The sequence below is a fragment of the Dromiciops gliroides genome, chromosome 1 (genome assembly GCF_019393635.1).
Source record: "Dromiciops gliroides isolate mDroGli1 chromosome 1, mDroGli1.pri, whole genome shotgun sequence".
NCBI classification, from domain to species: Eukaryota; Metazoa; Chordata; class Mammalia; order Microbiotheria; family Microbiotheriidae; genus Dromiciops; species Dromiciops gliroides.
The window spans coordinates 164,534,701-164,552,652 of NC_057861.1; the positions used below are offsets into that span (position 1 = coordinate 164,534,701).

The 17,952-nt window shown below is 36.8% G+C and overlaps 1 protein-coding gene across 3 annotated transcripts in view; it reads left to right on the top strand.

Annotated features, from left to right (window-relative positions):
* Positions 1 to 17,952, top strand: part of CDYL (chromodomain Y like) — a 206,761-nt gene that overhangs the window by 126,504 nt on the left and 62,305 nt on the right. For 2 of the 3 annotated variants that reach the window (XM_043978567.1, XM_043978568.1), the window contains exon 3: positions 17,394 to 17,438. The exons of the other annotated variant lie outside the window; for it this stretch is intronic. In XM_043978567.1, the coding sequence (XP_043834502.1) occupies positions 17,394 to 17,438 (45 nt within the window). The remainder of the gene's footprint in view (positions 1 to 17,393; positions 17,439 to 17,952) is intronic. 3 annotated transcript variants of the gene reach the window in all.

Consider the following 17,952-nt stretch of genomic DNA (forward strand, 5'->3'; position numbering starts at 1 on the left):
TGCATCAGCCATCTACCATATCCCTCACACTTCACCTCAGTAGTTTTATCTAGACAAAAGAAAGAATTAAAACACTGCTCCCTTTTTACCTCCCATTTAAAAAATTCTTACATTCCTTTGTTTTTTCCAGATGGTTTTCCATTATTTGAGTTGCTTTGACAGTTCATTTTAAGCTCATTAACTTGTTTTGGCATCTTCTATTTCTGAACATACCTTTCTAACTTCTCCTAATCAGCAGCCCAACAAAGAGAAGAAGAAGGGAATGGGAGCCAAGTATTTATTAAACATCAAGCAAACTACTGTGTACTGATCACTATGCAAAGTACAGATATTATCTCACTTTAGGGGTTGGGGGAGGGAAGCCTTTCAGTAAAACCAGCCAGCTTGTAGTGTATGCAACACCTTAACCCCCTTTTATCCCCCACCTCTGCAAAAGAAAGCAGAGACTTTCTCACTCAGCCAAGATGTGCCACTGTGATTGTACTGTTTAGTTTCATGTTTTTGTTCTAGTCATTTACATTTTCTCATGCTTTTCTGAATTTCTTAATAATTTGTTGGTGGTTCATAATGTTCCCTTTCATTCATGTACCATTACTTTTTAACCATTACCCCAGTGATGAGTTCCATGTTTTTCCCCTAGTTCCTTTATTTCCATCGGAAATGCCTCTATTGATATTTTGCTACATAAAGTGATTTTCTGTCTTTTATCTTCTTGGTGCATGTGACTTGACAGTAAGATCTCTTGAGTCAAAAAGTATGGGCATGTTCTTTTAGATTTAAGTCCAAAATGTTTTTTCAGAATGCTTTTGAACCGTTTTACAGATTCACCGACAACATGCATGGGCCCATCTATAAGCCATCAAATAGTATTTTCATCTTTTGCAATCCATGCCAATTTACATGGTTTGAGAAGATACTTCACAATTGTTTTGTGTTTTCATTCCTCTTATTTGTACAGAATCAGAATATTAATAAATATTAATAATTTCTTTTGGGGACTTGGTTGGTATTTTTTCACTATACATTTGGAATATGTGTTATTTCCCTACATACTTCAAGTAGCCTTCCTTCAGATGTATTTTATGCTTTGTTTTAATTTGCATAAAAGCATTTCAATTTCCCATAGTCAAAATTAGTTTAACTTTTGAATTGAATATTTTATATTTGCTTAAGAATGTTAGCCATAGTGAGAGGTATGTGAGCATATGTAAGAGATATGTAATCTAGATCACTTTTTTTAATGGTGTAGCCTTTAATGTTCATATCAAGTATCCATGTTTAAAAAGTTAATTTCATTATATTGTTTTTTGGGTGATCATAAGATCACTGAGTTGGATAGTGAATTGTGGTGAGTAAAACTATATGGTGTTATTATGTTATACCTATTTTGCTAGTGGGGAAACTGAGGTAGCAAGAGATTAAGTGAGTTGTCCATATCACACAGCTACTCCATTTCTGAGGCAGAATGTAACTTCAGTTTTTCTTGACATCAAGTTGCCTCTAAGTAATATAGAAGTCAGGATTGGAAGGAACAGAGGCATGAAGATGAGCAATGGAATATTTAATCGAATATATTCAGCAGGCACCTGAAGGTATAGCCTGGAACTTGGTTAGAGTTGGAAACATACATCTGGGAATCATCCATATAGCTGTAAGAGTGAAGAGAAATTAAGGGGTAGCTAGGTGGCGCAGTGGATAAAGCACCAGCCTTGGATTCAGGAGTACCTGAGTTGAAATCCGGCCTCAGACACTTGATGCTTACTAGCAGTGTGACCCTGGGCAAGGCACTTAACCCTCATTGACCTGCAGAAACCAAACAAACAAAACTATTTGTGGTGGCCCTATTCCTGTTCCAAGTGTAGGGAAAATTAGCTGGGGTTTCTAATATATTTGTTACTTGGAAATTAGAGGCTACTGCACCAGGTTTGGGGCATTAAAGTATATTAAATATTAATAAAGAGAGTGTGCATGGCTCTGAAAGATAGGAAAGCCTAGAGAAGAGAGAAAATGGGGAACCCTCGAGGGCTGTGTCTGCACTTACCCAGTTCCCCTGACAAAAAGAGCAAGTGTCTCTGCAAGTTTGCTTTGGGCAGGTGCAGAGCCCACCCATAAACATTGTTCAAAGCTAATTGGCTAGCATCATTCAAATGTATTGGTTCACTGGATGCACAGTCCTGCTGAGGTCAGAGAATAGATCCTCTGTGGGGAATAAGGCTTTCAGGTAGGTGTGGTTTTTGAGTGAGGTAACTTGCTGACTCTGGGCTGACCTTAAGAAAGGTCAGGCCCAGCTCTCTCAGCAACCCCTATTATTCATAATATTCTCACAGTCTTTCTCCCCCCCCCCCCTGCTTCGTTAAGAAACAGGGCTTCCTTAAATGAAGCAATGAATATGACAGAATACTTATAAAGGAGTTCTGTAATGACTAATGATATAAGGGGAATGAAAAGAGAGAAAAGAAATTGAGCGACACATTAACATAGATGCTAATAAAACAGATTTGTATAGAATACTAAATCCCAGCACTTAGTGATCCTTCCTACTTCCTAATCTCATATTCTCCCACACTCTGAGTTCCTGAAAACTTCTTTAAAAGAAAGTGGAGGTATTTTGGTCCTTTTCATCTTCCCAATAGCAGGATGATAAACCTGGCATTTAGCTCTTATTGGTCATTGAAAGAAACAAATATAAAAAATTCCCACTTCCCTTCAAACTTCATAGAAGCAGGTCTATCTCATTCTTATTGGTATTTCTCATGGCCAAATGACAGACATGCAAACCATCTCTCTACCTTTTTAGACATTTAGTGCTTTGTTTATTAATAGCTATCTTCACACAGTGAAGTTCAGCTGTTTTTCACTGGCAATATATAACTTCCTGTCAAAACCCCAATGCAAACAGAAGTGGTGCAGAGGATTGCTTGTGGGAGGAGGTACAGGAATATGGTGGGAGTAGGTTCCAAACAGAAAACAATTAACGGCTAGTTCCTAAGTTTTCTATCAAAAACTGTTCCTGACTGCCACTATTTATTGACTATTCCTGCTTCTAACACTTCAGCTACAAAACTTTCACTTGTCTTGCTACTTTCATCTTAATGCTGTACAACTCTATATCCCAATCATAAAACTAGTGAGTTTTCTGCCCCTTCTCACAAGCTAATGCTAGTTTGGCTCAACTGCTTTGACAATTAAGTAGCAAAAGTTCTAACAACCAGAGAGAAACTGTTGCTATCAAAGGAGTCTGCCCTAAAAAATTATAGAGCACTAAAATATTGAAAATCCAAATCAAGAGAACATGAAAATAATTATCAACTCAAGTTCAAAAACTGTAATAGAATAAGCTATAAAAGACCAAAGGAAAACCCTCAATTTGAACTCAATTCAAATATTTTACAGAACAATGCATACTATGCTACACAAATTAGTTTCAAAAATTGAGGACAAAAATACTCCATATCAAACTTATTTTATGATACAGTATTAATACCTAAATAAGAAGGATAAAGCAGAGGGCAACAGAAATAGTGCCTGTGAATATTAATGAAAGATGTAAAAATAAAATCCTCCCCATACATTTACAACAATATATAAAAAATATATTCTTCACTATGACCAAAAAAGATTTCTAACTGAAACACAGAGTGGGTTGGGGAGAATATCAGAAAAACAATAGTTTTTAAAATAAGAGCACATATAAAAGAACAACTGTATCAAAAGATGTAGAAAAAACTTCAAAGTACAATACATATGCTAAAAAATAGCTAAAACCTGGGCAGAAGACTTTTTTTTTAGTATGTTAAAATAAATCTTATGTTTCTAAAACCAAAAGTCTAAATTAATGAAATAGCAACATTACAAGATTTTACAGTAAGTACAGGAGTAAAGAATAACTTTGGCGTCTCTCAAAATGCTAGAAACAATTATAAGAGACAGAAGTTAATGATATAAATACAGGAAGAGGAAAAAAGCCCAGAGAATCAGATTCAGTTGAGGCTAAGTGAAAATTAGCAGCTTTGTAGCAGGAAATGAAACCTCTTCTAAAACTTAATATTACTACATACCCCCCTCTGGAGAATAAATTGAGAAGGTGTAACATAAAAGTTGTCAGATTAATTTCAGTTATAATAACTTCTTAACAAAAGTGGATGTCTCCTTAAGTTACTTGCAAAAGAGTCCATAAGTTATGATGATTATACCTTTCTTTAATACCTGGTGATATCTACAGGATCCTCCTTTTATGATGGGTGGGCAAAGAATAATGTTATCATTAGGCTCCATAATCATGTGGGACATATATTACATAAGCTGGGGCTATTGGGCCTCATGGCTGGTAGGCCTGTTGTTAATTCCAAAATAAAATAGCAAATAAACTTTGTTCTTTCTACACAGAGAAAATAAAATAAAATCCAGGAGGAAATAATAGAGTTAATGAGAATAACTAAAAAAATACAAAATATAATTGGGATTGAGGACTCATGATTAGAAAGGTCATTGTAAGGGTACCATTCAAAAGGAGTAAATTTATTCAAAGGGAAGCAAGAGTTTCTTTTTAGATTGATAAACTCATGAAGAAATCTAGGAATTAGATGAAACATGTTGGATCATTTGGGTAATTTTAGTGGAGGGAACAGAAAAAGAGTAATGAAAATGTGAAAATAGAAATAATACCTTGAAAAGTTGCAAAATATAGTTTATATTCAGCCATCTCCTTGAGCTCTGTTTGCTCAGTAAAAAGTTGCTGATAATTTTCCACTTCTAATATGTCTTTTTTGTGTTTTTTTTTGTTTTAATTGGAAAAAACGGCAAGGGACTTAACTATATTCAACCTGATGCAGATTTACAAATAGTATTTGTTTTTTAAAAGGTGATTATAGAGCTTAGTTTACATACCCTCTAAATTTTGGGAAACATTCCAAATAGTTCAGAAAACCATGGTTAGGATACATGGCTTAAAAGATCCCCCTGGGGAGGGGCAGGGGTTGGCTTAGCTAGGTGGCATAGTGGACCAGCCTTGGGATCAGGAGGACCTGAGTTCAAATCCAGCCTCAGATACTTGACACACTACCTGTGTGACCCTGGCCAAGTCACTTAACCCTCATTGCCACCCCCACCCCCCCAATAAATAAATAAATAAAAAGATCCCACTGGGAAAAGTCAGTTGAAGAAGGATGGGAGGCTTTTCAGAATGAAATTCTAAAGATAAAAGTATTCATTTCCTCCAAGGATTTGAATGGTAATATGCCACTTTAAGATTTTAAAGATTATTTACTTATCTCATTTGTTCCTCTAAACTTCCTGGTAAGGTAAGTAATATTTTCACTATTTTAGAGATAAGGATGAAAAAGGCTAAATGACTTTTGGTCACATAAACTAGTAAATGTAACAACCTCTGACATAACTATCCCTTTGCTTCTGGTCCTCATCAACTCTGAAACAGATTATTGCCATGATTTCTTAATTTGTCTCCCAAATCCCCGCCCATTTAAGTCCACACTGTTTTTCCTTTAGCACAGATCTGTGTCAGTAAACTCCAATGACTTCTTATTTCCTCTAGAAAGAAATATAAATTCCTTTATTTAGCATTTGTAACTCGTTACCATCTGCTCTGTATTGATTTGTATATCCTCTGTATATATTTTTTGTATGTTTGTCTCATCTGTCAGAATGCAAGATCCTTGCTGGTAAGCTGTACTTGTTACAGTGTCTATAACCCACGATTTTTTTTTCTTTTTTTTTTTTTAAGTGAGGCAATTGGGGTTAAGTGACTTGCTCAGGGTCACACAGCTAGTAAGTGTTAAGTGTCTGAGGCCGGATTTGAACTCAGGTACTCCTAACTCCAGGGCTGGTGCTCTATCCACTGCGCCACCTAGCTGCCCCCTATAACCCACGATTTTTGAAAAACAGAAGTAAAGGCAAAAAAACATACAAAAGGGGAGTGTCTCTGTCCTGCAGAGAACTAGAGATTGGAATCATTTTAGCCTTGTGATATTCTCAGGACAAAAATAGGGTTATATGACTGCACTTCAGGGTGAATAAGTTAATGAGAGCTAATAGAGAACACTAACTGCTAATATGGAGGAAGAAGAAAGATAACCATTTTTGTTCTAATAAGACAACAAACTACATCCCCAAATATCAAAACAACTGGCATGTTATTGCTGAGTCTCTTACAATGGTGTTCTGAAAGAAGATGGAGAATTAAAGAGATAGCCTAAGACTGTGGATGAGCAAGTGCCCTAATTTTTTAAGAAAGAATGCAAAATCATTTAACTATAGGTCATAGTAACTTTGATTTTTTTTTTTAATTCTAGAAAGTATTAAGAGACTTGTTTTGTGATTATTTAGATAGGAAAGGTGATCACATCTTGGATAATAAAGGTTTTTCTTTTTTTTTTAAATGGACATGTTTAGTATGAGTCCACAGTGACATGATAATCAGAAACCTAAGTTGATCTTAAAAATAATACTATCCATAATGATGGAGCCACTCGTTCTGTTGTGTTTTGCCCTTGCCCATCTACATCCAGAGTATCTTTTTCACATTTGTGTCCTGTTGTCGATATGATTTTGATAAGCTTTAAAATGACTAGGATGCCATAAGATCATACCATATGAAAATGAGCCAAAGTAACTGGATGGTTAACTCAAAAGAGCAAAGATTTGGGCTGGTTTGCTAGCTGTTTTTAAATATCTGAATTGTTATCACATGGAAACAGAATTACTGTGGTGCTGCTTTAACCCACAGGGCAGAACTTGGCACAGTAGGTTGCCATTTCAGGCTACAGATTTAGACTGTGTTTAAAGGAAAGCAATTTAGAGCTGTCCAAAAGTATAATGGTCTGCCAACAAAGACTGGATTGACTACTTATCAGATATACTAGAAATCATTCCTGTTCCAATACTGGTTCAACTAGATGGCCTAGCTTTCTAATTCTTAAATTCTGTAACATCTTGAAATAATAAAGCCATTTTAGAGTGTAAAGATTAAATATTAACTTAATTTGTCTTAACTTTAGAAATGTTTTATCATGGGATTTAGAGTTCATCATATTCAGAGATCTAGTGCTAGAAGGGATCTTAGAGTCTAATACAGCTCCCTTCACCTTTAAAAAAACAACAACAAACGAGGAAACTGAGGCCCAGATCAGTCAGGTGGTTTGGCCGAATTCACAAAGGCATCAGAGATGGAGTTTGGACTCAGTTCTGCTGACTCCAGATCCTATTGCTCTTCCCACAGGATGACATTGACCAAATTTTTTATTGAAATGTCTGCACGTTGAGGCAGCTAGATGGCCCTGGAGTCAGTAGGGCCTGACTAAAAATCCAGCCTCAGACACTGTGTGACCCACGGCAAGTCATTTAGCCCTGGTAGCATGTATGGCAAGTGCTTAAAAATACTTTTTTCCTTTCTACTTAGATCATGGATACTTAATCTTAAATCCATGATGAACTCCTTCTGCCTTCTCTTTCAGCCTATGAACTCCTCAAAATAATGTGTTTAAGTGAATAAAATATATAGAATTATAAAGGAAACTGATAATATTATCCCTTTTCAACCCCAGGTCAGGTAACTTCCGTGGTATGGTACAAAGTCTGAAAGTCATGTGCCAAATGTACTAAGTTTTAAGTCTCTAAGCTTAAAACTGTACTACGACTTTTTGGGGCATCTTGAATTTTAACTTTGACTTTAATTTCTACAATATGATTATTCAGTATTTCTAACCCCAATCAGTTTAAAGGGGGGGGGGGAATGAAGTATTTTGTATGTCAGCTGTCAAAGCCCATGACTACTAAGTTTAATTTATACTTAGGCATTCTAGGCATTCGTATCCCATATAAGGTTACCTCAACAACACTGTACCAGAAGTGAATGGGATCAAGAAACCCTGACATAGTTTAGCTTCTAACTAGACCTCTTCTGTAACTAGTGGGAGATAGAAAATTTATTTTTGAAAATCAGAATTCCTCACTGGGATTCTGTTAGGGATTGTCACTAGATCCCTGCCATTTGCCATAGGCAATGTTCATTATCAAAAAGTCAGGTTAGGGGCAGCTAGATGGCGAAGTGGATAAAGCAACCGGCCCTGGATTCAGGAGTACCTGAGTTCAAACCGGCCTCAGACACTTAACACTTACTAGCTGTGTGACCCTGGGCAAGTCACTTAACCCCAATTGCCTCACTTTAAAAAAAAAAAAAGTCAGGTTAGTATTTGTCAAGCTCCTACTAAGTACACTTGTTTAGGGCTCAGTAGGTTAAAAAGGAAGGCATCAAACAAAATGTAAAGAACCCAGTTTAATGAGAGAGAATGCACACAAACAGTTAGGACAGGGAAAACAGTAGCATTTGGTGGGGAATGGGGTTGGGGAGTACATCAAGAGAGGCTTCTTGTAGATTTCAGGTTTTAGGTAGGACTTAAAGGAGGCCTGGAGATGGTTGTTGTCCTTGGTTCTCAAAGAGAACCAAAATGACATCACTATGTTAAGAGTCAAGTTACAATATATCCACCTGTGGGTGATCAGACCAATAAGAGCTCAGAATGCTCTACCACAGGTAGGGCACAAATGATCCATGTGAATTTTGGGGATGGATTCCCTAAATTTGTGCATCTCACATTTCTTTTGAACTGCTTCAGTTGTGCTTTGCTCATTGAGCACAATACATTCTCTCATGCCGGTATGCCATGCTGGGCAGTGTCTCCCATATAACACAGTCAATTCCAAACTTCTTCAGAGAGACCCTGAGTATCCTTTGTATCCTTCTGACTACCTTATGAGTTCTTGTGTGAGTTTTCCATAAAATAGTTATAGTCAAATGTATCTTTGGCATTTGAACAACATGGCCAGTGCATCAGAGTTGCACTGTACAGTAGTATTTGAATGCTTGGCAGTTTCGTTTGAGAAGGGACCTCAATATTTGGTACCCTATCCTGCCGGCTGATATTCACACTCTAAGACAATTCAAATGGAAGTGATTCAGTTTCCTGGCATGGCACTGGTGTGCTGTCCAGGTTTCACAGGCATACAAAAATGAGGTCTGCACAATGGCTCTGTAGACCTTCAGTTTGGTAGGTAATACTTCTCTCCTGCACTCTCCTTCAAAGCTTTGCAAACACTGAGCTAGCTCAGGAACAATCACAGTTAGGTTTGGGGAGCAAAGGAGGCAGTCTTCAGACAGGTAGGGAGGAAATGCAGAAAATGTAATGTCAAGAAGACACAGAGGAGAGTTATCCTCAATTTTGTCAAAAACAGAGCTAAAAAAATAGGACTGAGAAATAAGATTGGGCATTTAAGAGATCAGTGGTTACTTTGGAGAGAACTATTTTAAGTTCTGTGTTGAGATTGTCAGCTAGATTGGGAAGGCTAGAACAGTAAAATGAAAGAAGAGGAAGAGGTGATAAGTAGAAATAGCTTTTTTCTTTTTTGGTTTTGTTTGAGAAGACAACAGTGTGTCATTTAAAAGTTCAAATCAAGAAGATTATTTAATTGGCAACTAGGTGGTGCAGTGGATAGGGAACTGGCCCTGGAGTCAGGAGGACCTGGGTTCAAATCCAGCCTCAGGCACTTAACACTTACTAACTGTGTGACCCTGGGAAAGTCACTTAACCCCAATTACCTGACCCCCCAAAAAAGTTATTGAATTAAAGAAATATACCTGAGGCACTGAAAAATGAAAGATTACTCTAGTTTCTTTTGGATTATTATCTATGTCCTACACCCTTTCCCCCAATTGTGATTAGTTCCCCTTCATCAAGACTCCTGGCTTTTCTTGCTCTCTTCTTTCTAAACAGTGTCTCTTGATGATCTAGCCATCTTTTATGGGTTCAATTATGATACCATTAGGGAAGACTCCCTAATCTATACTAATCTCTTCATAGCCACAATTCTCCTCTTACCAACTAGTTACCTCTTGGACATCTGAAGCTAGATGTCCTATGGACATCTCAGACTCCACATATCTGAAACGAACACATCTTTCCCCTAAAATCTACTCCTCCAGCATTCCAAATTTCTCTCCAAGGTACCATATTCAACTAGCTGATCCCCACAATATATCTCTTTTTTGGCAAGGATACCATCCTTACTTGGGCTTTCCTTCATCAGCTTTTTCCTAGATTACTGCAGAATCTCCCTAATTGGACTGTCCAGTCTCTTGTCTCCTAACCATTTTTTACGCAAATGCCAAAATAGCCGTCATAAATAAAAAGCCTATCAAAATTAACCCTGCTTGAGAAACTTCAGTGTTTCTTGTTGCATCTGGAATACAATAAATTGTTAAACTTGGATTTAAAAAAATATTTCATTGTTGTCTTTTTAAATTTATACTACAGTCATTTGCTAGTCTCAAATTGTGGTGATCAGATACTAAGTATTTCAGCATTGGTTTATCTTTATAATCTTGCTGTTACTGTGTAAATTGTTCTGCTTCTGATCACTTCACTTTGTATCAGTTCATATAAAGGTTTTTCTGAGACCATCCCCTTCATTTTTTTTTTTACATTATCAGCGTAATAGTATTCAGTCACATTCATATACCTATCCACTGCAGCACCTAGCCATTCCCCAGTTGATGGGCATCACCTCAGTTTCTAATTCTTAACTATCACAAAAAGAGCTGCTATAAAAACATGTATCTTTTTCTCTCTTTTAATCTTTGTGGTATAGACTTAACTAGCAATCTTGCTGGGTCATTGGGTGTGCACAGTTTTATAACTTTTGGGGCCTAGTTCCAAATTGCTTTCCAGAAAAGTTTGTTTCCAGAGAATTCTAGTTTAGGGCTTTTTTTTTCCCTACCCATGACACTTTTTTGCCTGAGAATTTTTAACATGACCCAAAATATAGGTATATGAAATAGGTATACAAATCAAAGATTTACTACCAAATTTCTTTGGGTTTTTTTTGCAACCCCCACATTGGTAGTGATCCACAGTTTAAGAAGCTTTGGTCTATAGCTCTATCAACACTGTATTAGCAACTGTTTTTCACATCCCTTCTAGCAGTTTTCCTTTTTTTGTCGTCTCATGATGTGTGTGATGTGGTACTCTACTAGCACCTATTCTACTAGTGATTTAGAGCATTTTTTCATTAAAGTGATAATAGCATTGATTTCTTCCTCTGAAAATTGCTTTTTCATATGGTTTGACCATTTTATGATGTGTAGTAGTAGTACTTATAATTTTGACTCAGTTCTCTATATATATTATGTGGGGCCCAAATTTAACATGGAGCGTTAATTGGGTGACTCACCAAAATAATGGGGTCCTGGAAATAATGAGGGACCTCTAGGTTCAAAGTTCCCTCCCCTTCGAACTGCTCTTTTAGATATTTCTCCCAGGCCAATAAGAAAGGAGCCTTACAGCTTCTTTTCCACAAAAGGAACAGATTTTATTACTTGGGAATTAATTAAACAACCAAGGTGAAATTAATAAAATATCAAACATAAGGAAATAGGGAAAGAGAAATACAGATAAATTCTCCTAACTTAAGCTAATTCAAAGGAATGCAAGATTTTTGTGTTCACTCTCCACGGCGGGGGGGGGGGGGGGGGGGGGGGGGGGGGGTTCTGGAAGCAACTCCAGCCTCCCCTCAAAAAGGGGAGGTCCTTCAAAAACTGCCTATAGTGTGGTGCCTGGTGTAGCCCCTCCCAAATGAGTCAGCTAAAACTCCAATAAGTTTTACCACACTTAGAAATAAGTACTCTGTTAGAGAAACTTACTTGCTTCTATGCTTCACTAATTTTCTTAAAGAAACAAAGGGATATGACCCTTTATTTCTGAATTATATACCCACTTTGAGCTTATCTGCCAGCCTACTTTCCAGTCTTACCTTCAGTTTTTGTCAGTGGATTTTTCTCCCAGTTGCTGGGCTCAGTAGGTTTATCAAATGCTGGATTATTTTGCTCATTTCCTTCAATATATTTTGTGCCCCCCCCCCCCAAAAAAAAAAAGGTTATGTATACCTGTTTTATATGCCTATATCCCTGGGGTGGTATAAAATTTTTAGGATGAGGAAGACATGTAGACTGTAGCAAAATAGCTAAATTGAAGTTTAGAGATAATGTGGAATGATATAGTAGTTGATCTCCTGGAGAAAACAGGTGAGGATAGGTTCAAGAGAGTATGCATTAGGCTTAGCATTTGCAACCTGAACCCCTGTCTCTTCATGTAAGACCATAGGGAAGGCAGAAATACTTTGTCATGTGATAAAGAAATGAGAAGTATCCATTGAATGGCCTTAATTTTTTTATTTTAATTTTTTGTGAACTGTGAGGTAAGTTTCTTAGGTGAGAGATTAGGGCAAGAGCTTTTGTGACTTGAGGAATGATGAAAAGATATCGAACAGAAGCTGTGAAACATGGAATCGCTCATTGGCAATGTTGCAATGAGGGGGACAGTTGAGAGTAGATAATATAAATTTGTAGTGGATTCATTCATCATGGTTTCTTGACTTCTTCCACCTATATTCAGCAAAAAAGAGTGGAGGAGATAGATGGTGAATGTAATCTGGAGTTGGGGTTTAACAATGCATAATTGTGTGTGTAGTATTTTATTTTTCCAGATTACATGTAAAGATAGTTTTCAACATTCATTTTTTTTATAAGATTTTGTTTCATATTTTTTTCTCCCTCCCTTCTAGCCTCCCTCTCTAAGGTGGTGAGTAATCTGATATAGGTTATCCATGTGGAATCATGTAAACATTTCCACATTAGTCATGTTGTGAAACAAGAAAAAGGGGAAAGCCCCCCAAAAAAGTGAAAATAGTATTCTGCTCACTTACTCACTCCATAGTTCTTTCTCTGGATGTGGATAGAATTTTCCTTTATGAGTCTTTTGGAATTGTGTTGGATTATTGAATTACTGAGAAGAGCTAAATCAGTCATAGTTGATCATTGTACAGTGTTGCTGTTACTGTGTACAATTTTTTCCTGGTTCTGCTCATTTTACTCAGCATCAGTTCATTTAAGTCTTTCCAGGTTTTTCTGAAACCTGCCCTGCTCATCATGTCTTACAGCACAATAGTATTCCATTACATTTGTATACCACAACTTGTTAAGCAATTCCCCAGTTGATGGGCATTCTTTCAATCTCTAGTCCTACCACAAAAGAGATAATAATGCATAATTGTTAATAGGACAGTGGAGCAAAGGATTTGATTAATGGATATTGTAGGGTTGGTCATGATAGGAAAGGGAAAAGAGTATATCCAATTTAGGGCTGATGACTTGGGGGAAAAAATGAGTCTTAGAAGGAATGGAGGTCAGAGTTAGGATGAAGAACAATGTTGTGGGGTCATTATGACATAAGAAAAGTTAGAATGCTTACATTAAGGAATTTTGGAGAGTGAGAACTTGAGGAACTGTGAAGCTAGGATATTTGATTATACATAGAAATCTCCTAGTTTGGGAGCAAGAGTTTTCCTGTAAAGAAAAATAATCAGGCACCATGAACTCATTGTTCAAGGAAGGAGAATACCATGGGAGTCAATAGATAACCACTAGTATCTAGTTTTGGTGATAAATTTAGATAGAGTAAACCTCAAAGGGAGAGAGGGATTGCTTAGTGAAGGTATATTCTGACTCCCCACCCCTACTCCCTTTCCACAGACCCCACCCCCAGCAACCATTCAGTCAGAGTGTATGAAAATACTGGAAAGGGTGGTCAGAGATGTAGCATGGCCAGAAGGGAGTGTGGTATCAAGGAGAGCAAGAAGATAGAAGCGCTAAGAAATTAAAGTTTTTAAGGTGGAAGCTTGTTTTATAATTGTGGAGCAAGAATTATAGAGAGTACAATAGAAGGGTAGTTAGATCTGCAGTGGAAAATCTAAGTGGTGGGAGGTTGAGGTAGAAAGAGTAAAAGAACATTAGCTCACAAAAATTCAGAATCTCTGGGATGGGACTTTGCTAGGGAGTAGAGATTTGCTAGGAATAAGTCCAAGCTTTGATCATTGGTTGAAGGGAAGTCTGATAAGTGGTGAGGTCTCTGAGGCCAAAGATAGGAACCCTAGAATTGTGGAAGCCTTAGGAGCCTAATAGGAGGCAGTGGTTCCTTGCCTGTCAACCAAGGACCCCTGATGTCCAGACTCTTATTGAATTAGAACTGCTTCCAGGTGAGGTGAAGTGCCTTTGCTCAGGTTTTACAGCTACTTAGTGGCTAAGTGAAAAAAAACTTATCTCCTACACCTTCAAATCACCAGCCTAAAAAGAAACCAGTTATATTTGTCATCATCTGGATATGGAATAAAGAAGGGGAGAGAAGTTATAAAGATATAGGATTGCTTAGAGGTATGTAGCTGGAACCTTAGGATACAAAGTCAATACTTTTCCCAAATAAGAACATTAATCTTCTTGTCAATTCCTTATTTTGGTAGGTGAAGAACAATAATGTGATGTGGGTCTTTTGTTTGTTAAAAAACCTACCATTATCCAGCCGTGACCAGCTTCTCTAGGTGCTAGTAGACACCAATCCTTATTGCTTTCCATTGGCAAAATTAGTATAGAAGTACAGTTGTTTGGACAGGTGAATTATTATGAATTAGCTATTATTTACTTTGTGAATATATCTATAAGAATACAGCAGTTATAACATTTACATATGCATTGAAAAGTTTATAATACTGAGCACTCCTACAGAATTTGGAAAATACAGAAGTTTAAAACCCAGGAGTCCTGATTTTGTGTTTTTTTCAGAAGTCTTGGTGTAAAATAACATATCTTGAAAGTTGTATGTACTTACCCCCCTCCCTCCCTTGATTCCCCATTTCTAGTCCACTACCATCTGGTTTCTTTTTTCATATTCCTGTTATTGTGGGTACGGTATATGTCCTTGAAGCAGTGGTGTGTTGGTACATGTTTAAAAATGGGCCGCGGGGGGGGGGGGGAGGAATGTGCAACAAATACACTTTAATTTATTTAATTTGCATTATTAAAAATTTCTCCATCTTTTTTTTTTTTTTTAGCAAGGCAATTGGGGTTAAGTGACTTACCCAGGGTCACAGAGCTAGTAAGTGTTAATTGTCTGAGGCTGGATTTGAACTCAGGTACTCCTGACCCCAAGGCCGGTGCTCTATCCACTGCACCACCTAGCTGCCCTCTCCATCATTTTTGACAGTCAACAAAATAAATCCCTAATATGTAGCTTTTGCTGATTTTTGAGTTCTAAATCTGTTGGTAGATTAAGCTGGCTGCAGCACATGCCTTCCTGACTTGAAGGTACTTTAAAGGAGTTTCTTTGAGCAGATTTTCTGCAACCTTGAAACATTCCCTTTATCTACCTAGACTTTTTTTTTTTTTTTTGATGAGGCAGTTGGGGTTAAGTGACTTGCCCAGGGTCACACAGCTAGTTAGTGTCAAGTTTCTGAGACTGGATTTGAACTCAGGTCCTCCTGAATCCAGGGCTGGTGCTTGTCCACTGCGCCACCTAGCTGCCCCCCTCTACCTAGACTTTTTAAAAAATATATTTTGTATAGGGAATCAATCAGTTAATAAGCATTTATTTATTAAGTGCCTGCTATGTGCCAGACACTGTTGTAAGAGCTAGGGATACAAAGAAAGACAAAAGATAGTCTCTACTGTTGAGGAGCTCATAATCTCATCACTATTGTTCTTCACATTTGCAGGATACCCTTCAAACTGATTCCAGAACCTTTACAGTCTGGCCCAAACCATTATTTAATCCCCTCATTTTGCTTTCATACCTCTATGCACCTGGACTGCTTTCCTCCTTCTACCCTACCTCTTCAAATTCTACACCTCATTCAAAGCAGAGTCCAATTTCTCCACTCTTGGATGACTTCCCTACTCTCAGATGAAACTGAGCTCTCCTCTGAATTCCAATAAGCAATCTGATCATTTATTATCTCATTATTAACTACTTCACTTTTCCTATTTCTGTTTTTTCTCCCCATTGAGATGGTAAGCTCCTCAGAGACAAACCTAATACTTTAACCTACTTTATATCCTCCATTTTCCTTATCCCACAGTGCCTTTTACAATGGTGCCCTACAAATATTTCATTTAAACCAATTCTGGTATTTGTTTGGCTGGAACTTTCAAGAAGTCAGGGAAAGTATATGGAAAAGATTCATGGGTAATGAGGGGAAATGTTGACTAAGAATGTGGAAGACTAATCTCGTAATATTTTTATATTAATGGTAAAAATGTAAGTTAACAGAAGTCAAAGATAAACTTTTATACATGAATTAGTTTGACTATGAATAACAGTATTTTAGATGTTTTTCATTTTCATATAATTATATGGCTGACTATATTCTTCCAATTGAATGTTATTTATAGTAAAGTAGAAATGAAAGGTAATTTCTTGATTAAATTATTGGCAGAGAATTATTGTAATTCTCATGCTTTTCCATGTCCTTAAAGGCTTTTGTTCCTTTCCCTATTCTTTCTCTTAAATTTTTTTTAGATTTCCCCAGTCATCTGTACCTTAGCATTCCATTTCACTTATAGCTATAAATTTCTTTAATGAATAAATTTAGATTCAGAGGAAAACATTTACAGTCAATCCTCAACTTTGTAGAGGTAACATTCCTAGAAAATGGTGCAAAAGTTAAAAACTGCAAATACATACATAGACCCTATGGGAAATAGGAGGTTAGTTTCCTGCAAATACCTAAAAGCCTGTTATCTTTCACTAGAGATGCCTGAAAATACACTCTTTTGTATATAATTCTTTATAACAAAACGTTAATTCTGATAATAGAGTAACCATGAAATAGCCCATTAAATGTAGTACACAAAATAAAATTGATAACATGCAAAATATTTTTTTCTCACTCGTAATTCCCTGGAATTCTCTGACCTTATGTGAACACCTCAAGTTTAACCAAAACACTACTAAAATATTGATTTCCACCAATGTTAACTACATGAAATCTATGTGCCATACTTACTCTTTCTTGCTGATACAACAAATTGTCAGTTCACTCCAACATCTGTCTGACAGACAATGTCTATTCCTCACTAAGCCCCATCATAGACAGTGAACACTAGGGATTAGAGCCCAAAGGACTCGTACTGCTCTTTGCACACATAATCGCAGCAAAAAACTTGAATTTTAAAGGCAAACAATGAAAATACATGGCCCAGAGAACTTTTTCTTCTATGATGGTAGGGGTGAACAAGACTAGGGAAAAGCCTAGTAGGGTAATTCATGAACTTACACACCTCCCATTTCTCTCTCTTTTTTTTAAATCGCATATTGCAGTGAATATGAATAGTTGCCAACGCAAAAGTGAAAATAAGGTACTAATAAAATTCCACGAATGCTTGGAGTCACAAAAGTTGAACACAGTAATGTTGACAATTGACTGTAAATTGAACAAACACCTTTGTCTATTTCACGTTTTCTCTTTATTCTTCTAATAACCTTCTTTATCTGTTTTAGCAACTCCCTGTATTCTTTCCCGTGTTCTTTACTTCCTATTTTCTTGTAAGTATCACATTCTTTTTCCTCAGTTCATTATTGATCTGTTTAACCTTTGGGAATTTAATGGAACTTCCTTTGACTTTGAAGAAAATATGTTATCTCAATTCAGTTACCATTTTTTTTTCCTGAGGTTTTTAAGGTTTTTATGTGATTTAGCATGTGTTCATAAACTCAGAATGTCAGATAAAAATTATGTGATTTGTTAAAATTGCTTATGCCAACACTAAACATCCCCAAAACTTTACTTTGTATAGTAATGCATTTGTTTACCATATCAAAACAAATATTAAGTTTCTTCTGCCTTGACTATGTTTAGGTTGGTTCATCTGGTCTTATTCAAATTTTAGAGAAATAGCATTTTCTGAAATAGCTAATAAATTACATATTTTCATATGTTGAACTATTTTTTTGAGGGGAGCAATGAGGGTTAAGTGACTTGCCCAGGGTCTCACAGCTAGTAAGTGTCAAGTTGTCTGAAGCCATATTTGAACTCAGGTTCTTCTGAATCCAGGGCCAG